General features: G+C 63.3%; 4 protein-coding genes and 1 long non-coding RNA gene across 14 annotated transcripts in view; 3 read left to right on the top strand and 2 right to left on the bottom strand.

Moving 5' to 3' along the window:
• DOT1L (DOT1 like histone lysine methyltransferase) overlaps positions 1-2,855 on the top strand; it is a 66,783-nt gene extending 63,928 nt beyond the window's left edge. For all 6 annotated transcript variants that reach the window (XM_078057868.1, XM_078057867.1, XM_078057890.1 and 3 more), the window contains one exon: positions 186-2,855. Coding sequence is in view for 1 of the 6 variants with exons in the window: in XM_078057887.1 (XP_077914013.1) it covers positions 186-193 (8 nt within the window). In the remaining 5 variants the exon portion in view is untranslated. The remainder of the gene's footprint in view (positions 1-185) is intronic.
• PLEKHJ1 (pleckstrin homology domain containing J1) lies at positions 619-5,870 on the bottom strand. Of its 2 annotated transcripts, none has more exons than XM_036069953.2 (6): positions 5,626-5,760; positions 5,469-5,536; positions 5,187-5,253; positions 4,275-4,365; positions 4,129-4,192; positions 619-1,062 (listed from the first exon to the last, which is right to left on the bottom strand). In XM_036069953.2, exons 1-6 carry the CDS (start codon positions 5,717-5,719, stop codon positions 757-759), a joined length of 690 nt encoding a protein of 229 aa, XP_035925846.1. In that variant the 5' UTR covers positions 5,720-5,760; the 3' UTR covers positions 619-756. The 2 variants fall into 2 exon arrangements, with proteins under 2 accessions (XP_035925846.1, XP_035925847.1); XM_036069954.2 differs by lacking the exon at positions 619-1,062 and adding an exon at positions 3,470-4,041 and having other exon boundaries at positions 5,626-5,870.
• A 51-nt stretch (positions 5,871-5,921) lies between these two features.
• Positions 5,922-16,632, top strand: SF3A2 (splicing factor 3a subunit 2). 3 transcript variants are annotated; one of them, XM_078057899.1, is made up of 9 exons: positions 5,922-6,058; positions 10,731-10,895; positions 12,138-12,209; positions 13,180-13,226; positions 13,693-13,802; positions 14,892-14,941; positions 15,020-15,160; positions 15,499-15,567; positions 15,682-16,632. In XM_078057899.1, the coding sequence occupies exons 2-9, from the start codon at positions 10,770-10,772 to the stop codon at positions 16,501-16,503; spliced, it is 1,437 nt and encodes a 478-aa protein (XP_077914025.1). In that variant the 5' UTR covers positions 5,922-6,058; positions 10,731-10,769; the 3' UTR covers positions 16,504-16,632. The 3 variants fall into 3 exon arrangements, with proteins under 3 accessions (XP_077914025.1, XP_077914022.1, XP_077914027.1); XM_078057896.1 differs by lacking the exon at positions 5,922-6,058 and adding an exon at positions 6,226-6,324; XM_078057901.1 differs by lacking the exon at positions 5,922-6,058 and adding an exon at positions 6,316-6,422.
• Positions 13,438-19,476, bottom strand: LOC144379411 (uncharacterized). Its single transcript, XR_013442309.1, has 3 exons — positions 19,373-19,476; positions 14,158-14,248; positions 13,438-13,465 (listed from the first exon to the last, which is right to left on the bottom strand). It is a non-coding gene; the product is annotated as an uncharacterized LOC144379411 (long non-coding RNA).
• On the top strand, positions 16,785-20,145 carry AMH (anti-Mullerian hormone). Of its 2 annotated transcripts, XM_036100986.2 has the most exons (5): positions 16,785-17,754; positions 18,273-18,415; positions 18,735-18,843; positions 18,925-19,093; positions 19,177-20,145. In XM_036100986.2, the coding sequence occupies exons 1-5, from the start codon at positions 17,316-17,318 to the stop codon at positions 20,060-20,062; spliced, it is 1,746 nt and encodes a 581-aa protein (XP_035956879.2). In that variant the 5' UTR covers positions 16,785-17,315; the 3' UTR covers positions 20,063-20,145. The 2 variants fall into 2 exon arrangements, with proteins under 2 accessions (XP_035956879.2, XP_077914018.1); XM_078057892.1 differs by having other exon boundaries at positions 18,735-19,093.
• Positions 20,146-20,271: the final 126 nt, after the last annotated feature.

Genomic DNA, 20,271 nt, shown 5'->3' with positions numbered 1-20,271 from the left:
GACCAGGGGCCCAGCGCCGGGGGTCCCTGCCAGGAGAGGCGGGACCTGCAGCAGCCCTGTTCTGTCTGTCCGACCGTCCGTCCGTCTGTAGGAGGCTTTGGTTCCCTGGCCTGGGGGAATGTTTGGGCCCCCCCGAGAGAGACGCTGAATCTCTGCTGCCTTTTCTCCCGCGCGCGTCTCCGCAGGTAATTAGGATTTCTACCTCAACCGTGAGACCTATGCAAGGACGGGCTGGGCCGGCGGCCGGCCACGGGACGGCGAGGACGGACTGAGGACGGGGGACGAGGCTCTACTGTGAATCCGCGCTGGGCAGACCTGCAGGAGGCGCTGGGGCCTGGCTCCAGCTCGTACTGTCGATAGTTTTAGATAAAGTATTTATCGTTTTTTAAAAAGTATAAACAATTCTGACTTATTTTACTCCACCGAAGTCGTAAAGGCAACCTATTGAGAAGTGTAAATACTATATATGAGAGGATCTATATACAGACGTCCACCCGAAGGACTGGCCTGCCCGCGGACGCGCTGACCGCCGGTCCCGGTGCTATCTCGACGCAGGCCCCGCCGCTGCCTCGTCCTCTTGGTGCTGACTGGAGGTTGACCAACGCCAAAACCAGGCCGTGAGGCGCCTGCCCTATTTATTCTCGCCGCTCTTCCTATACCAAAGGCATGGCTGTCTCCAGGTGGAGGGTGGCTCGCGCTGTCGTGACATTCCTCGGAAGAGGCCCTCTCCCCGAGGGGGCGCCCGCCCCCGCCCCATCACTGTGAACGGCTCCTACCGGACTGTTGGCCCCTTGGCCTGGGATCAGCGCCTTTGGCATAGGAACGGTCGGCGGGCGTGGGGCGGTCAGACCCTCCCCGATCCTGCGCGGACCCGTTCTGAGTGGTGCTTGAGGAAGGTCTGGTACCCGATTCCCGACGGCGTGGCGGGCTGGTGCAAGTGCATTTACTGTCGTACGTCCCTGCTCGTCCGGGGCTCCCGCCGCGGTCCACCAAAGCGCGTAGTAAGCTCGCGGCACGTGGGCCGGTGACGTGGGGCAGGTTAGTCACGGGTGCTTGGTGTGTCTGTACAGAGGAGAGTCACGCTGAGGAGTGACAGTATTTTATAGAGATGCGATGAAAATTTATAAATTTCATAGACTTGACTTCATTTATTTTTAGATTGTATAATGCATAGTAAACTAAAGAAAAAAGTGAGGGGAGAACCTTTCTATTTATTCAAGTGCACACAGTGGCGTGGGCCCAGGGCCGGCCCTCGGCCCCGGACTGCGTGACCGCGGCTCCCGGGGTGGAGTGGACAGGCCCCGCGCCCCGCCCAAGCCCCTCTGGCCAGTCCGTGCGGTTGCTGCGGCCATGCCGCCCCCACCCCGGAGCAGCTCTGATGGTGCTTGGCAGTGAACGCACTGGGGGGGGGGGGGCGGGGGCAGGGCAAAGCTGGGAGAGCTGTTCAGAGGCGTCTAGAGGTTGCCAGTAGGGCTCTCCAGCCCCTCCAGGGTAGCAGTCGGCCAGTGTTGTGTATGTACGCGGTTTTCAGAGGGTGCGTCCAGAAGCCCCCAGCCCCCCGAAAGGGCCAACATCAGCCCAGGTCCTGGCAGAGGGATCTGGACCCCGAGATGGGTGCTCTAGGAAGGGCTGAGTCGGTGAGGTCAGAGCCCTGTCCTCAGGTGCTTGCATCCCCCAAGGAACACAGGGAACTTGCCTCTTTCCAAAGGTGGGCTGTGTTTAGCCCATTGCTCAAGTAGAGGCCCTGAGCTCCTGCCTGCCCGGGAGGCTCGGCCTGGCCCCCACTCTTTTGGTGGGCAGGCAGAGGCCTGAGGCGTGCAGGCCAAAGACGGCCACCGCAGGACCGTTTCTGCCTGCAGCCGCCGCCTGGAGGCCGACCGATCTGTGCAGGCCGGGTGTGGCCGTTGGCTGTTCTGGAAGTCGGCTGGACCCCTGGTTTCCACAGGCAGGGGCCTGCCAGAGCCCTGCTTTCCTGCTTGCCCTGGGGGTGACTCCCCTGGCCCAGAGCAATAGTTGAGGCAGAAGATGGTGCTCGCGATGGGTTCTTGAAATTGGCCCATCCTTCTGTAACTGGCTGCCCTGGCTCCCTCCCTCTGGGTTGGCGCCCCCGGTACATGAAGGTGCTGCGCCTCACCCCCGTGAACCCCAAGCCCTGGCCCCCAGGACAGGGCAGTGTTTGCTTGGCCACACACACACACACCCGTGTCAGGGGCACAGGGCTCCCTAAAAAGCTACAGGGTGGGTGGACAGCGGAGAGGTCATGCCTGAGTCCCCAGCGTAGAACAGAGCGACCCTGCTCGCACATACTGCATCACTTCAGGGGGCCCGCACGGTCACTGACGTGGGGCTCCCCGCGGACGTGCCACACGAGCGCGGGCGTGTTTGGGATCACCCCGCGGTGGCTGGGCTGTCCCGAGCAGGAGGGGAGGCAGCAAGCCCGTGCACAGAGCCCCGGGGCTACCGCCGACCGCAGGCAACTTCAGGGAAGTCTGGTGGGCCGCAGGGGGCTCTGCTCAGGAAAACCTAACCGTGAACACGGCCCTCCCGGGCAGCTCGCCGTCTCTTGCAGCTACGGACTGTGATTTACCCAAGGCTCATGTGCCCCTCTTTACCCGCCCCGCCCGCCCTCATTCCCACGGTCCAGCCACACTGGTTTGTTTCCCACGTCTCTCGACCTTGGTTTGTAACTCAGACGGGGCTTTGCTTTGTGTTTCTGGTAGACTGTGTTTCAGTTGGGGGTGCTGGCATGGCCTGTCCCTCCTGGGCTGCTGGCTTGACCCTCTTCTCCTAAGAGAACCCCAGTGCACTCTGCATTTCCACCTCTAGGCGCTGTAATAAAATACTTTTCACTTGAACCTCATCTGGCGGCAGCATTTCTTTCTGACGATGACGCAAGGGAGAGGTGTGAGGGCCAGGGGTCACACTCACCATTCCCCAAGTGGGGAGGACGGGGCTCCCGGCAGAAGCCTGGTGGGCTCCTTAAGGCAGCCCCGTGACCACGGCCGACAGCAAGCACCCTCCTCAGGGAGGCCCAGTCCCTCCCGTGCTTACAGCTGATTAGGCCAGGCCCACCCAGGATGCCTCCCTTTTTTATTAAAAGGGATTGACTTAGGATTGTAACACTGGCAAAAACCCTTTCCGAGGTCCTGCCTGTCCTCAAGGGAAGGCCTAGGAACTGGGATCACAGGTCACCTTCAGGTTCAATCACACCACCCTTCCGTTGTCCCTTGGGGCCTGTTAGCACTACCGGCCCCATGGGCCAAGCAAAGTCCCAGCCTCCCTGCCTCTCCCTGGTCTGGTTCTAGGTCTCTGTCCCCCTACTGGGGCAACCTGGCCCTTGCTCCTGGGCACTTAAACCTCCAAGCTGGGGAGGACTGCCGTCCCACAGAGGCCTCACTGCCCTGCCTCGGGAGCCAGCTCCAACCACCTGGGGCCAGCAGCCCCTTCCTGCACTCACGGCAGCACCATCCCACGTGGAAAAGAGGTCCCTTTATTTGAATACAACAAGCACGCTGGCCTGAGAGTGAAGACTTCCAGCTCCACCCAGAGGCGTCCGGCCAGGGCCTGCCCCATCAGCAGGAGTAGAATTCACAGTGGCTCCAGCAGGCGTGGCCCCCACGCCCTTCACAGCATCGTCTAGCTTTGTACATTCAGCCTGCAGAGGCCAGGAGAGCTACACCAGCCTCAGGAGCCTCCAGACCCCAGACGGATGTGCCCGAGGGGCTGGACACAACTTCTAGGAGTGGACGTTTGTCCCCCGGTAGCAGCACGGGGCACCAATAGGTGCAGACCAGTCCAGGGGCCGGGGGGGGGGGGGGTCAGTGGGTTGTTTCTCCAAACTGCCCCTGCCCACCCCCACTGATCTTGGGTTTTTGAAGTCTTTAAGCCAAACATCTGCTGCAGCAAATCCAGGCTTGACCAGGAAACCCAGGGCCTGAAGAGGATGGGGCGGGGGGGGGGGGGGTTGTTCCAGACTCAGGCCTTCAAGCCACCCAGCTGGAACCTGGCCTCCTCAGATATGCCGAACTGCTCCAGGGGGTCCTGTGTGGGTGAACGGGCAGCATGAGCCCAGGCCCCAGGGGCCCACGCCCCTGCCCCACCCCCGGCTCCCCTGGACCCTCTGTGTACCTTGCCAGTCATCTTCTGGATCTCATTCCTGTAGAATATGAGGCTTCTCCGCATGAACTCGTAGCTGGGGGAGAAATTGGCGTATGCTCACAGAGCCCTGCTGTGCCCCCACCCCAGACCCCCCCCCAGGCAGGCCCACACCCCACCTGGCTCGCCGCAGAGCCCCCATCCACTCCTGACACTGCTCCTCACTGCAGCACTCGAAGTGGTACTTCCTCTCTGGGTCCTCCATGAAGCCTGCAATGGAAGCAGCCCCTGTCTGTTCCCGCTCACTGCCCTCCCCCCCCCCCAGCCCGCCACAGGCCTCAGCTTCCTCTTGCCTCCGTCCTAAAGTGTCCCCTCCTCCAGTCCCAGCCCAGACTCATCGCTTCCCACCAGTTGTGCTGTGGACTGAATTGTGTCCTCAGAACAGAATGTTCAAGTCCTAATCCCTAGAACCTAATAATACGACCCTATTTGGAGTCAGGACGGTTACAAGTGCAATTACTTAACAGATCAACCTGAAAAGAGTTGGGTACCAAACCTAATCCCATCAGTGTCCTTGTAAAAAGGGGAAATTTGAACACAAACACGCAGAGGATGACCCACACTCACATGGAGACTGCGGGATTGATTCTACAAAGGCAAGGGGCACCTCGGGCTGCTGGCGACCCCCGGGAGCCAGGATCGCCTGGGAAAGTTTCCCTGGCAAGGAACCACCCCTGCAGACACCCTGTTGTCGGACTTCTGCCCTCCTGGACTCGGGGAGCACACATTTCTCTCGTTTGAGCGCCACACCAGAAAACCAGCACAAACTCCGCCTTCCTCCGCTGACTCGACGCTCTCAGGACGACCCGGAGGATCCTCCCCAGCGCCAGAACCCGGCCGGGCACCCGAACAGTGCAGTGCTCCCCAACAAGACAAAGTCCTAGGGCACCTGCGGCTGCAGCTAGCAGCGCTTACGCCCCGGGGGAAGAGCCCGGCCCGCCCTCCGGCCGCCCGGGGCAGTGGACTTTGCCTCCGCGCAGACAGACGCGGCGGCGGGGCCCGGGAGGGGCAGGCCCGGGGCGGGCACTCACTGATGGAGAAGCCGCTGGGCTCCTCCTGGGTGACTCTGCAGCGCTCCAGCAGCAAGGCTCCGACGGGCTGCGGGCAGAGAGGCGACGGGGCCGCTGAGGGCGGGCCTCCGCGGGACCCCGGCCCCCGCCTCGGCCCCGCGCCCCCAGCCCGCCCCCGCCCCCGGCCGGGCCCCCGCCCCCAGCCCGGCCCCGCCCCCTCCGGGCTCCGGACACCCGCCCGGCCCCCGACCCGGCCCTGCCCCCCGCCGGGCCCCGGCCCCCGACCCCGGCCCGTCGGCCTACCTCGGCCTCGTCCGTCCGGAAGTAGAAGAGGAAGTTGACCACCAACTTTACCAGCCGCCGCTTCAGCACTGCGGGCACAGGGCGGGCTCATGCGGGCTCGGCGGCCGCCCACCCCCGCCCGTCCGGCCCGCCCGCCCCGGCGCCCCAGCCCGCTCACCGCTCCCCTTCTTGGGGCCCCGCATGCCCAGCTCGGCCGCCAGCTCGGCCGGCTGCCGAGACAGCGCCTGCAGCTCCTTCTCGTTGTAGCGCATGGCGCTGCCAGGACCCAAAACGCGGAGCGCGGACCGCGCCCTCCCGGCCGCCGTCCCCACTCGCGCCAAAAAAGTCCCACAGCGCCGTCCCGGAAGCGCTACCGCAGCCACTGCGCTTGCGCGCCCCCGAGTCACTCATCCTGTGGATCGCCGGCGCGCGGCGCTGGCGTCCGGGAGCCTCGGCGCTTAGCGAAGCCCGCGTGGGGCGCACGCGATAGTAGACGACACAGACGGTCGTTATAGATAATCATGCAATAAGCTGGATCCGGGGTGAGAACAGAGGAAGGTACCCTCACGATCGGTGGCGCCCTTTACCGACGAGCGGAAGCCGGGCCTCCGGTGAGAACTGACCCCGCGCGAGTTAGGCGTTGAGAGCCTGGTGCGCACGCGCACTTCGAGTACCGGCCCTTATTCTCAGCCCCGCCCCCTTTCCTCGCGCCTCCGGCGCTGCTGTCCACCTCGCTGGGCAGAGCGGGCATGCGCACATAGGAGGCCGTTTCCCCACCCCCCCCCCGCTGTCCCCGGAAGTGCTTCCCTAGCACGCGACGCGCGTGCGCATAACGTATTCGTGGCCGCGGCGGGCGTGGAGTGAGGAGGAGCGCGGGGTGAGGAGAGGCGCGGGCCGAGGACCGCGGCCCCGGGGCCCTGGCTTACCCGGACCGCAGCGGACGTGGGCCACGGGCGTCTGTGGCGGGGGCGCGGGGTGAGGGCCGGGCGGCTTTTGGGTTCGCGGCGCCCACGGGCCCCAGCTCCCGGGCCGCGCTCCGGGCGGGCCAGACGAGTCCCGCCTCCTCGGGAGTCTGGCGGGCGGCCAGCGGGGCCGGGTCGGGGTGGCGGGGCGCGGGGGCCGCGGTGCCCGCCGCTGTGGGGTCCCCGAGGAGGGGTGGGTGAGGCCCGGCGCCTCCCCTGTGTCCTTAGGGCTGGCCCTGGCTGGTCCCCGGTGGGGTCGCACCGGTGTTAGCGACCCCGCCAGAGTTCACTCGCCTGCTGCTCTTCTCTCCCGCGAAACCGACGTCTCCGTTTCTCCTGGTGGCCTGGTCTTATCGGCCCGGTAGTGATCTTGCCCTCGAAGCTCTCACCGCCTCACCCTCCTTCCCGTATTTCCCCCTGGCCTTAAACAAACGGCTTCCGCGTGCTCTCCCCCTCCACCCGCTCCGGCCGCAGACCTGCCCCGGTCGCGCCGCAGCCGAGCAGTTGTCCAGAACTTTCTGTGCTGCTCTCCGGAGTGGGCGGCTGTTCGGTCCGGCCGTGTGTTCCTTTTCCCCGGTCCTGTCGGGATGCATCGCGGGGTGGCTTTTGAGGACCTCGGCCGACTGACCGAGTGTGAGTCCTTGGTCGTCTGTGACCCCGAATGACCAGAAGTTAGGGTGAAAAATCCATCTTGAAGCTGGGAAAGGGTTGCTCGCCCCTTGTTTCCAGTGCTCTTCTGAAAAATCGGATTCCCTCCTGGTTTCCCCACCTTTTGTTCCTGGTCTTTTTCTTTCTTTGCTAGAAACTAAAGTTTTTTCTGGGCGTGGTAAACTGTCCTGATTGTTTTTATTGAGAGGCGTTTTACGTGTTTCTGTGAGAACGAGGAGATTCTCTCAGCCCTGGGTTATTTCCCTCCTTTGGGGAGCACTCTTGTACTTCTGTGATGATACTTTCCACGCTTCTTGCTGTTCTTGCTCCAGAATTTCATTTAGGTTTTCTTCTTTTGTTTTTCCACTTTTTCTTCTCCTTTATAAAAGATTGATTTAAGTTGGACCTCCAAGCGCTCACGTTCAGCTTTTTATTTGGATCGCCCTATCTTTACTTTCCAAAGGTTTTTTCTTGTTCTGGTTGTGACTCGCCTTGATGACGTTTGGTGTGCTGTTGTGCTTTGGTGGTGTAGTAACCCCCCCCGTAATTAAGGACGACACTGACATCGTGGGGGGGGGTTATGTGGAATTCTGCGTGTGTGTGTGAGTTCCCCGCTTCTCACCTAGTGAACCTCACTGCCCAGCGAGCCTGGGGAGACGCTGGTGTTTTCTTTGGGGTGTGGGGGACCCCAGCTGTCAGTGTCAGAACCGTCTCTGGCACTCATGCTGTGCCCCTGGGCTGGGCTGTGGGCCTCCAGCTGGACCTTCTGGGCAAGGTGGGGGGGAAGGGCAGGTTTTGATGGCATTCCCTCTTTTCAGCCTGGCCTTCATTCCACTGCCCGACTCTCCGACTCTCTCCCGTTGTCCCTGCCCCTGTAAGTGGGGTGGCCCTTCGTTCCGGTTCTTCTGAGAATAAAACTACAACCTACCCAAGCAGCCAGTCAAGGGCCCCTGGGCCCATGATCTCCTGTTGGGGATGAGCTCTGCTGGGGGGACAGGGATGCTGTGTGCAGTGGGCTACCAGTAACTGGCAGCTTGGGTCTCCAGGGCTTACTGGTTTCCCTCTACCTTGGTGACCAGCTCAGCGTTTGAGTTTGGTCTCCCTGAGCCCATCACTCTCTCCGTGGGCCCTTTTTGCGACACCTCTGGTGCCTGTTCCCCAGCCGGCCACCAGCATTCGAAGGCCTTCTCCTGTTTAAGAAGGAACTGGGCTCCTCACCAAACTGGTGGGAACTCTTGGCCCTGTTAACATTGTTGCCTTCTGAGTTACTCTTGTAGTTCTACCTCCCTTGGGGTCAGTGGGGTGTTCTGGGATGTCACCTGTACGACAGGTGACAGGAAGTGAGGGTATGTCTCTGTCCTGGACCCTGGAGCTATCAGCGCCTGCTTCACAGGGGAGCACACAGGTCGCCCCGAGCCCTGGCCGAACTGGGGAGCATGCGCTGCCTTTGTTTTCTTCTTGAGAACAGCCGCCCTGATCTGAGTGAGGTGGCTTCCCACCGTGGTTTCGCTAGTGACGCTGAGCAGGATCTCATCCACCTGCTGGTTGGCTGCTGACTTGCTCAGAGCACACTCCTACCCCCAGAAGCACCCAGTTTTCGTTGTTCAGGTGAACGCCGTCCTGTAACGGCCTTGAGAAGTGAGTGTTGTCTCTCCGCGGAGGCCTGTAAGTCACTCAGGACCTGTGGGACAGAGATCTCCCATCCCCCATCCCTGCTGCGCATCTGTGCTGCTGGGGGAGGCAAGAGGGCTGGTGGCGTCCCTCCCCCTCCCCATGGGAGTTTCTGTCCCTTCACCCAGAAGCCTTGAGTCTCCGGCAGGGAAAGTCAGGTGCTTCACCAGCAGGTGCAGGCAGTGCTTGGCCTCCGCCGAGGAGCCTGTGGCCAGGTCTGGCAGCGGGCACCACGGAGCTCTGGGCAGACTGCGGCTGCAGGCCCCCGGGGGTGTTGGGGCGCAGTGTTCCCTGGTCTCACGGAAGATGGCACAGGTGACGCACTGGTGTTTCTGGCCGGGGCGGCTCTGGTAGCGTGGTCTGCTTTCTTCAGGGTGAAAGATTCTTTTTCACAGAGTGCTTGCCACAGTGGGCGGCGCTTGTCTCTCACGCTTTGTCTCACAACACTTAAAAGTTGGCAGCCCCAGGTGGACTCGTGTAATAAAAGTCCGACCCCTTGACGGGTATAAGTTCCTGATTCAGCAGCCATCCGGAAGGCCGCTTTGCTGGTTCCCAGGTGCGAGGGCTTCATGTGCTCGTCAAGAACAAGAACCAAGCCAGGGACAGGTCTGGATTCGTACGGAGTTAGGGGTGACTCTGAGTCCCACTGCAGGTCCACGGCAGAGCTGGCCTGCCCCTGACGTGTTCCTTCCCGCTGTAGCCAAGCACCAGAGTCAGTGGTTGAAATGATACAAGTCTATTACCGTGCAGTTCTTGACGTCAGAAGAATAAAAGGGGGGCTCCTGGAGGGCTCAGTTGGCTAACTGTTCGATTCTTGATTTCGGGTCAGGTTGTGTTCTCAGGGTTGTGAGATCGAGCCCCGCATCAGGCTCTGCACTCAGTGCAGAGTCTGCTTGAGATTCTTTACCCCGCCCCTCTCTGCTCCTCCATCCCTTCTCTCTTTTTCTTTAAAATAAGTACATAAATCATTAAGTATTTTTCTAAGTATAAAATGGAGGGTTGTGTTCCCCTCGGGACCCCAGGGAGACCTGGCTCATGCCTTTTCCTGGCCCGTGGCCCCTCCTCCATCCTCACCGCCAGCAGCGCAGGGTCCGCCCATCTCTGGGACTCCCACCCTCTGCCTCCCTCTCGTGAGGACCTTGTGAGGATGCCGGGCCCCCTGGAAACCCAGGGTCACCCCCACCTCAGGGCCTTGACTTGCCTGCCTCTGCAAGGTCCTTTTTGCCATTTATGGTTCCATGTTCTTGGGTTTCAGGGATTAGAATGGGGACATCTTTGTGGGGTCATATTCACTCTTGGACCCTGTTCCTGTGAGCTCACCTCTACAGATAAAAGATACTGTGGGTGTAAGCCAGGGGCCCAGGGCTGACATCGACCAAGTCAAGAGGAAAGCGTTCGGAGGCCAGAGGGAGGTACCTGGAGGTTGGGTCTGAGCTGAGTGAAAGAACAAGGGAATGGAACCAGGCTGTTTAGGCCCAGGAGAGACTGCTTTGGCCAAAAAGAGGTCTTGAATCTCTCTTGTGCATTAGGCAGAAGACGTAGGTAGGTAGGTGGATGGATAGAGATCTTCCTTGCTTTCAGCAAATTTACAGCTGAGCCACAGAAGTAGAATTTAGCTTGGGAGAAGTGAGTGGAGATGAGCAGAAAGAATTTAGAGGAGTGCACACCGTGCGCTTGGGCAGTCGAGGAAGGCTTCCTGAAGGAGGTGAGACTTGGTGAGAGAACTTGGCTGCCTCCTCCCTGTTGCCATTTTGGGTCTCTGAGCTTTTACACTTCTCCGTCGGCATTGGCTTCCTTTCCAGTCCTCCCCCACAGGCATTCATAGACACCACACTTGTCCTTGTTCATCCTTATTCCTGGTTTGTGTGTCCTTGGGCCACCGTGGGCCCTCAGTCTCCTAGAAGATATGCACGGAAGAGGGCGCTGAAAAAGAGGGTCTTCAGCTGACCCATCCGCCAGGCTGCACCCTGCATTCTCACAGCCTCCCCCTTTGGCCCTGCAGGTCTCTCTACCAGTGTGGTAAAGCCCCAACGCCCTCACCATGGACTTCCAGCATCGCCCCGGGGGAAAGACCGGGAGTGGAGGCGTAGCCTCCTCCTCGGAGAGCAACCGAGACCGCAGGGAGCGCCTCCGGCAGCTGGCCCTGGAGACCATCGACATCAACAAGGTTGGCTGAACCGTGGGCAGGCGGGCGGGCAGCTCCCTCCGTCTCGTGGCCCCTCCCTCTCCCTTCTGTCAGTGGAGCCAAGTTCAGTATACCCTGCACCTGGTGCCCTTGGCCCTGCTGCCCAGCTCTGTCGGCCTTGGGGTCCTGGTCTGTAATCAAGGGAACTTGACCTAGAGCAGCTCCTGCTGTTCAGAGGGACCTTTTGTTGCACGAAGTTTTTTGGTTTTGTTTGATTTACCAGAGACATGGAGCATTGTCAGTGGCGAGGGCCACAGTAGCATCACGTGAGTTGATATTTTAGCTATAAGTAGCAAAGGGCGACATTTTATTTGGGTGTACACAGCTGTGGGCAGACCAGAGTCTACCCCTTGGCACTTCGGAAATTTAGGGCACTGTTGGCAATTGGGCAGTGTCCCCAGCTCCCACCCACTCAATGCCAGGAGCATCCCAGTTGTGAGGACCACAGATGTGCCCAGACATCACCCAGTGTCGCCTGGGGGCAGAGTCACCCTGGGCGTGACCCCCAGCGGTCAGCGTATGGTTCCACTTAGACTTTGAACTCTGACGTGTCGAGCCCTCACCTCTGAGGTCTGTTCTACTAACATTCTCCGGAGGAAACCAGACAGGACCGTCGTTGCCAAAGATGCCACGGCCGCTGGGCAGTGGAGTTAGGGTTTGAACCCCAGCTGTCTGCCCCATGCCTGCGGTCAGAAGCACTTACTCTGCAGCCTTAGTTCATGGAAAGTCACCGGTCTGGCCTGGGAGCCCCCGCACACACAGACAAGGGTCTCCGTGGGCCTTTGTTTTAACCCATTTGCTTCTGTTCTTCCCACACCTGGCTTGTGCGGTGGTGCTTGGAATGCCGGCGTGGTTGGCGACAGATCTCTGTCCCGGCCCAGAAGGTGGGCACCCAGCAGCGCTGTTTTGGCTCTGCTGCGGTCTAGGCCCAGAACTGCCCCAGACGTGGGGCCAGGCACCAGCATTGTAGGCCCCCAGCGCTGCCAGGTGGCCTGCGTCCACGGGATCCCAGGGGGCCCCACAGTGCTGCCTCAGAAGGCCCTGTGGGGCCCCAGGCTGCTGCTAGTCCTCTGTCCTCAGAACACCTGCCAAGGAGGAAAGCAGCCGCCCTCTCTGCCAGTTGAGGGAGGGCTGTGCGTTGTGGACAAAGGGAAGGCTTTGGCTCTTCACAGGGGGCGGGGACCACAGGGCGAGATTGCTAATGGAGTGTGTCTCCCTGCGCAGGACCCGTATTTCATGAAGAACCATCTGGGCTCGTACGAGTGCAAGCTGTGTCTGACCCTGCACAACAATGAGGTGCGTTACCCCTGCCTTCTCCATTCCGGGCAGGGTCCTGCTGCTCCGCCAATCCCACCCCTGTCCCATCGTGCTCTCCCCGTTAATTCTGGGACGTCGTTCAGAGCGTGGCCGGGGGCGGCGGGGCTCAGGTCTGCTCACTCACCAGCCTGCGCCCCCAGCGCCCGCTGCCGCCCTGGGTGTGCAGGGCTCCCTGCAGTCCGCTTGCTTTGACCACCGTCCGTGCCGATTCCGTGTGAATGCGTGCCTGCAGGCATGGGGTGGGCACAGTCCCGGACGGTCTAGGTCCAGGGTTTGAGATCTCGTTGATGTGGCCCTAGCTCATCTCTTTCAGCGAACTTAAGATCGTCCCAATGATGGTTTCAAAAGTGCTCACCTGGCCCTGATTCAGGAACAAATAGATTTTGTTTGTCTTTTTCACACTGTTTAACGTTCTGGTGGTTTTCAGTTTGCGTGTAAGTAGTGCTGAATTGGCCAGTCTCGTATGTCAGGGTCTGCCCCCTTAGCACTGCTGACATCAGAGCCGGGCCATTCTTGGGGGGTGCTGAGCGTGACGACCACAGACATCCCCGGATGCGGCCCAGTGTCCCTGTGCTGGTCCAGAAATACGTAGAGTCTGTCCTGCTGTCTGGGGACAGGTCTCCTGGGCCGTAGTCAGAACAGACACACAGGGTCACAGGGCACGTTCACTTGTGGGTCCGCCAACTGGTGCCAAGTGGTCTCCACCATCCAGCCAGGTCCACTAAGCCCCCCTACCCCCACGGCAGGCAGCGAGACTGCCGTGTCCCACACGCTGTGACCACTGACATTTGTAGACTTACTTTCTTAGGCTCTGTGTGCGTTTCATTCCGCTTTGTGTGAACCCCATAGAATTTGTTCATTCCGCAGTGGCCTGGTGGACAGAGGCCGGCTTCTTCTCTCGGGCCGCCCCCACCCACCTTGAGTTGTCCGTGTGCTTTTCCCACTGCAGGGGAGCTACCTGGCACATACCCAAGGGAAGAAGCATCAGACCAACTTGTGAGTACCTCAGGCCCCTTCCAGTGCCCAGGGTCCGGCCTCCGAGGTAAACGAGGCGTCACTTGCATCCCTGTGTGAGATGGTCTCAAGCCAGCCCAGCCATGCCTCAGGGCCGGTGGAGGGGGGATGCCGGGGAGGTGGAAGGTGCTTTTTCCGCAGTGGTTAAGCTAACTGATCTTGCTTGAGCGTCAGGCTTCCGGGACACGAGAGGAACGAGGTGAGGGTTCACATAAGACTCCCTAGTAAGGGACAGTGGGAAAGGGGACAAGAAGAGAGGGGTGCCCCAAGTCTGTCTCATCCCCATTTCATGCAAACCCCGCGACCCCCAGCCAACCCCCCTATACCCCTGGCCTCTCAAACAAACTCCGAGGTCAGTGTGGGGGTTGGACAGCTCCCAGCACCTGGGCCTGTGGCCTTGGCGGCCTGTGTGGCAGGGGCCACAGCTCCATATCCATCCCACCTGCAGGGCCCGGCGAGCCGCCAAGGAGGCCAAGGAGGCCCCCGCCCAGCCGGCGCCAGAAAAGGTCAAGGTGGAGGTGAAGAAGTTTGTGAAGATTGGCCGCCCAGGCTACAAAGGTAATTCTGTCTGGGAGTGTGGTCTGGCCTGCCCCTGGTGCTGGGCATGAATGAGCCCTTCGCCACGGCCCCCATCCCTTGTCCTTGAGCCCCATGGAGACTGCTGTTCTCTTCGAAGCAGGGGCCCTCCCTCGCCCACGCCTCTCCCACTGGTCCATCACTAGTGCCCTGGGCCCCACTTTTCCTGTGAACTTTCCCAAACCACCGCATCACAGTGTCAGGGCCTCCCTTGGGCCCCTTGCGCCTTATCGTGGTGTTTGGGGAGCCTTGTGAGGATGAGGGGCCATGAGTCCCTTTCCTTTGACCCTGGGGTGGGGGAGGAGAAGGGGAAGGGTCCGTGTAAGAAACCACTTACTCAGTGGAACCCTTGGGGAGAGAGGAGGATTCCTGGATCACCTGCCAGAAAGTTGGTTAAGTGGCTCAACGGAATGTAGAGAACTGTGGTCCTGGGAGTTAAAAAGAAAGAAAGAAGAAGCTATTAGGCAGATATCCTAAATAAAGGTAGGAAAAGCATGTGGGGGATTGGCATTCCAGGCAGGACACAGCAGTGTAAAGGCCCTGGGGCACGTCTCCATCATAAGCTAGGGTTGAGATGATAGGATCCTTGTGGGGAGGCTGTCAAAGGCCTTTTGGCCATAGTAGGGCATCTGTTGTCTGTCCTGAGTAAAGCGGGGGGACGCTTGAGGGCGTAAGGGGGGCCGAGTGTGGCGTGCCTCGGAGCTGCATGGAGAGCGGCCTGGAAGTGGGGGCATGGCTGCTGGAGGCTTGGCTGCAGACCTCTCGTGCGAAGGGCACCCTCCCAGCAGCCGGGGTGCAGACCTCGCTGGCCTTAGGTGCCCAGCGTGCCCAGTCTGGAGCTCCTGCCCGGTGCTGTCCCGGGCCTCCGGGGAGGGCCATGGCACCCACTGTCCTGCCTGCACCCCTCCCTGTGACCTCAGGCAGGGACTCTGCTGGCCCTGGGCGGCAGCCACCCGAGTATGAGTCCCCCAGTGTCCTTCCCTCCTGTTCGGGGGCGGCATGAGGCCACACCCCTGCCTTAGCTTCAGGGACGACAAGCTGGCCTGGACTTGAGACCCTTGTGTGTTGCAGTGACCAAGCAGAGGGACACGGAGATGGGCCAGCAGAGCCTCCTCTTCCAGGTAAGTTGAAGCCTGGAGCCCGGTCGTGAGGGGAGGGTCCCCTGAAAGGCGGTGCTGCCACCTGCCGTGTCCCCACAGATTGACTACCCTGAGGTCGCCGAGGGCATCATGCCCCGCCACCGCTTCATGTCCGCCTACGAGCAGAGGATCGAGCCCCCCGACCGGCGCTGGCAGTATCTGCTCATGGCCGCCGAGCCCTACGAGACCATCGCCTTCAAGGTAGCACGCGTGGGGTCCCCACATCCACCGCACTGTGGGGAGCGGCCAGTTCCTGGCCTCCAGCCCGCTCCACAGGTGCCCCCTCGGCGGGTCCTTGCCTCTGGAAGGCTGGGTGTCCTGCGGCCGGGTGCCCCTCGCAGTAAGAGGTCCTCCTTGCCAGGCTGCTCGGGGCTCCCGTAACCTCGTCCGGGGCCACACAGATGGGAGCGCAAACCCACCTCCCCCCGGGGTGGCAGGCTTGCTGAGTAGTGGGGCTAGTCTGTCACCCGGAAACTGAATCCTGTCCCCTGCCTGGGACACTGGCACCTCACACTCCACTGAGCTCCCGCCCCCCGCAGGTGCCCAGCAGGGAGATCGATAAGGCCGAAGGCAAGTTCTGGACTCACTGGAATCGGGAAACCAAGCAGGTAAGCGAGTCTAGGGTCCAGGCAGTTCTGGGGCCTTTGATGGCTGCCCTGGCCAGCCTGCCCCTTCACCCAGGGCCTCAAAGGCCCCACTTAGCCTTTTCTGTTTCTTTCCAGTTTTTCCTGCAGTTTCACTTCAAGATGGAGAAGCCACCAGCCCCGCCGAGCCTCCCTGCTGGGCCTCCTGGGGTGAAGAGACCCCCACCCCCCCTGATGAATGGTCTGCCGCCCCGGCCGCCTCTGCCAGAGTCTTTGCCCCCGCCACCACCGGGAGGCCTGCCTCTGCCACCCATGCCGCCCAGTGGGCCTGCACCCTCAGGGCCTCCGGGCCCTCCCCAGCTGCCTCCCCCAGCTCCCGGTGTCCACCCCCCGGCACCAGGGGTCCACCCCCCAACATCTGGGGTCCACCCCCCAGCACCAGGAGTCCACCCCCCAGCTCCCGGGGTTCACCCCCCGGCACCGGTGGTCCACCCACCAACATCTGGGGTCCACCCACCAACTCCGGGCGTCCACCCTCCAGCCCCAGGGGTCCACCCACCTGCTCCCGGTGTCCATCCTCCCCCATCTGCTGGAGTTCACCCCCAGGCTCCAGGGGTACATCCACCAGCTCCTGCAGTTCACCCCCAGGCCCCGGGGGTGCACCCTCCAGCTCCTGCAGTTCATCCCCAGGCCCCTGGGGTCCACCCACCAGCTCCTGGGGTCCACCCACCAGCCCCAGGGATCCACCCCCAGCCTCCTGGGGTCCACCCTCCACCTCCTGGGGTCCACCCATCGGCTCCTGGGGTCCATCCTCCAGCTCCTGGGGTCCACCCCCAGCCTCCTGGAGTTCACCCCTCAAATCCTGGGGTACATCCCCCAACTCCCATGCCCCCGATGCTGAGGCCCCCACTGCCCTCCGAAGGCCCTGGGAACATTCCTCCCCCTCCCCCAGCCAACTGAAAGGCAGCCCCTTCTCCAGGCAAGTCTGGTGTGTTGTGTTTTCCTTCAGAGCTGAGTTTGGTGCTTTTGTACGGGGCTGTGACGTGTCCCCGCTGCTCATTAAACGCCTCCCCCGAGGCCTGGCTTGCACTGCTGTGTCGGTGGCTGGGGGGCGATGGGGCAGAGGAGGGGGGGTGCCCACTCACTGTTGGTGAACACCCGCCGTGCTCCCCCACCACACGCAGGGGCAGCTCAGGGTTGGGCCGTCGGTGTCCCTGCACCCTACAGGATGCTGGTGGGTGAGGGCACTGGGTCTGGGAGCTCCTTCGTGAGGAGGGCAGAGCTGCCGTTGTTCACTGTCGTCGGGGACAGTGTGACCGAGCACTCGGGGAGCCCCAGCTGAGCGGGGGGACCACCCGCTGCCTGGGCCTGCCCACCCAGCGGTCGGAGCACCAAGACTTGGGGTCCCCATCCGGCCTGGTGCCGGGTCCTCTGGGGCATCCGCCCTCTGCCCTGGTCCAGGCCTGCCCCTCCCCCCGTCCGTCCCAGAGCTGTTGAGCGTCTGGGCTGACACTCCCCGCTCCCCGTCCCACTCCCGCCCCCAGGGGGGACAGCCTCGTCAAGGACAGTTGCTTGACAAGTTGGTCACAGGCTGCACCTTGTATCGTGGGTAAGAAGATAGGCAGTGAGGTGGGAACAGAAGAGGCTTTGAGAGCAGCGCCCGGCGCTGGTCCCCAAGGTCACATCCCAGGAGGGGAGAGGGGCTGCTCTGCACAAACAGCCGGCGCTCGCCCACAGAAGCCAGAGCCACCCAGCCCCTCCTGGCAGCCGGGATGCGGGCTCTGCTGCTCCGGCCACTGGCCCTGCTGCTGTGGGTGCTGGGGCCCCTGCTGGGAGCCGGGGCCCCCGGAGGAGAGGGCTCCAGCACCCCAGCCTCGCCCAGAGAGCCGGCCACAGGCGCGGGGGGGCTCATCTTCCACCAGGACTGGGACTGGCCGCCAGGCAGCCCACAAGACCCCCTGTGCCTGGTGACCCTGGACCAGAAGGGCAATAGGGGCAGCACCCCGCTTCGGGTGGCAGGGGCCCTGAGACGCTACGAGCACGCCTTCCTCGAGGCTGTGCGGCGGGCGCGCTGGGGTCCCCGCGACCTGGCCACCTTCGGGGTCTGTGCCGCCAGCGCCGGGCAGCCCGCCCTGCTCCCTCTGCGGCAGCTGCAGGCGTGGCTGGGGGAGCCCGCGGGGCGGCGGCTGGCCGTGCTGCACCTGGAGGAAGGTAGGTGGGGGGCCGCGGCGGCCCGGGTGACCCACTGCGCGCGCTACTGCTGGGCTGGGGATCTGGCTCCGGTCTCCTGAGAAGGGAGATGGCCACACTCTCAAGAGAGGGCGCTGCCAGAGCCCCTGCTCCAGGCTCCTCCCCAGACGCCTCGGGTGCCCTTAGGTTCGTGTGCGGCTCTCAGTCCCCAAAGCTTGGCTCCCAAACCCGTCCATGCCTGCACTTCCCGGAGCCCAAGGGAGTGGGGCCGGTCCAGCCAAGGCGTCCCTGCTGTGAGAGCTGGCCTGTCCCTGGGAGCCACTGGCCTCAGAGAGACCCCAAGGACTCAGGGGTGACCAGTGGCAGCCGGTCATCCCTCCGGGCTACCCACGTTGGGGTGTCAGACCTCTCCCACCAGGTCCCCAAGGCTCCCAGTTGGGTTGGGGGCTCTCCCTGCAGGAATGAAAGATGGGCTTCGGGGAGGGGCTTGGGCTTTAGTGGCTCAGGTGTCGTCCCCTACTTGTCTGTCCCGGCCACAGTGACCTGGGAGCCGACACTCTCACTGAAGTTCCAGGCGCCCCCACCTGGAGGAGCCGGTCCTCTAGAGCTGGCGCTGCTGGTGCTGTACCCCGGGCCTGGCCCCGAGGTCGCTGTCACCGGGACTGGGCTGCCAGGCACCCAGGTACCAGGGCACTGAATGGGGCGGTTCCCAGGCCTCCTGGAGCCCTCCCCCAGCAGGGGCGGGGGGGGGCGGGGGGCGGGCAGAGGGAGAAGCAGACTCCCCGCTGAGCAGAGAGCCCTATGTGGGGCTCGATCCCAGGACCCCAGGATCATGACCTGAGCGAAAGGCAGACGGCCAACCAACTGAGCCTCCCAGGCGCCCGGGTAATGGGGTTTTTAAACTGTGCTGAACAAGGTTCCGAGTGTCCTGGCTGGGCAGCGGGCAGAGCAGGGCTGGCATCCTCACCCCACCCAGCTCGGCTGAGCCCCCATCTCCACAGAACCTTTGCTGGTCCCGGGACACGCGCTACCTGGTGCTGGCCGTGGACCACCCAGCGGGGGACTGGCAGAGCCCCGGGGTCACCCTGACCCTGCAGCCCCAAGGAGACGGTAGGCTCTCAAAGGCAGGGACCTGGCAAGGGCGGGCTGCCCTCGGCCCCCAAACACTGAGCCGCCCCCGGGTCACGCCAGGCCATGCAGGTGCAGCCCTGAGCACCACCCAGCTGCAGGAGCTGCTGTTCGGCCCCAACCCCCGCTGCTTCACGCGCATGACCCCGGCCCTGCTCCTGCTGCCACTGCCCGGGCCCACACCAGTGCCCGCACACGGCCTCCTGGAGCAAGTGCCCTTCCCGCCACCCAGGTGTGCGCAGGCCCAGGTGGGGGAGGGGGAGGAGGAGGGGAGGAACCTTGTACCCGCTCCTACCTCCCAACTCCGCCTTGCAGGCTCCCCCAGGAGCAGCAGGCCAAGGAGCCACCGCCCAGCGCAGACCCCTTCCTGGAGACGCTCACGCGCCTAGTGCGCGCCCTGCGGGGCCCCCACGCCCAGGCCTCGCCAACGCGCCTGGCCCTGGACCCGGGCGCGCTGGCCGGCTTCCCGCAGGGCCTCGTCAACCTGTCGGACCCCGCGACGCAGGAGCACCTGCTCGACGGCGAGGAGCCGCTGCTGCTGCTGCTGCTGCCACCCGCCTCGGCCACGGCCGGGGACCCCGCGCCGCTGCAGGGCCCCGAGTCCGCGCCCTGGGCCGCGGGCCTAGCGCATCGTGTGGCCGCCGAGCTGCGGGCCGCGGCCGCCGAGCTCCGCGGGCTCCCGGGGCTGCCCCCCGCCGCCACGCCGCTGCTGGAGCGCCTGCTCGCGCTCTGCCCCGGGGCCCCCGGGGGTTCGGGGGACCCCGGCGGCCCGGGTGACCCACTGCGCGCGCTACTGCTGCTCAAGGCGCTGCAGGGTCTGCGCGCCGAGTGGCGGGGGCGCGAGCGCAGCGGGCCCCCACGGGCACAGCGCAGCGCGGGCGCCGGGGCGGCGGACGGGCCGTGCGCGCTGCGCGAGCTGAGCGTAGACCTGCGCGCCGAGCGCTCGGTGCTCATCCCCGAGACGTACCAGGCCAACAACTGCCAGGGCGCGTGCGGCTGGCCGCAGTCCGACCGCAACCCGCGCTACGGCAGCCACGTGGTGCTACTGCTCAAGATGCAGGCCCGCGGCGCCGCCCTGGCGCGCCCGCCCTGCTGCGTGCCCACGGCCTACGCTGGCAAGCTCCTCATCAGCCTGTCGGAGGAGCGCATCCGCGCGCACCACGTGCCCAACATGGTGGCCACCGAGTGCGGCTGCCGGTGACCCCCGCGCCGGCCGCCAGTGGCGTCCCCGCCCATATTTATTCAGACCCCAATCCTCGCCCCAATAAAGACCAGCAAACACTAGCTGATGTGTATGTGCGTTTGGGGACAGGCGGGGGCCTCGTCCTGGCCAGCTCTCCCCAGGCGCGGAGGGCAGCGCCATGCCCGACGGCGCCCACGGCCTCGACTCCTGCCCACACCCCGCATCCC

The sequence above is a fragment of the Halichoerus grypus genome, chromosome 1, assembly GCF_964656455.1.
Source record: "Halichoerus grypus chromosome 1, mHalGry1.hap1.1, whole genome shotgun sequence".
NCBI lineage: Eukaryota > Metazoa > Chordata > Mammalia > Carnivora > Phocidae > Halichoerus > Halichoerus grypus.
Note: the sequence above shows the minus strand (reverse complement) of the source record. Positions and strands in the feature narration are given on the sequence as shown.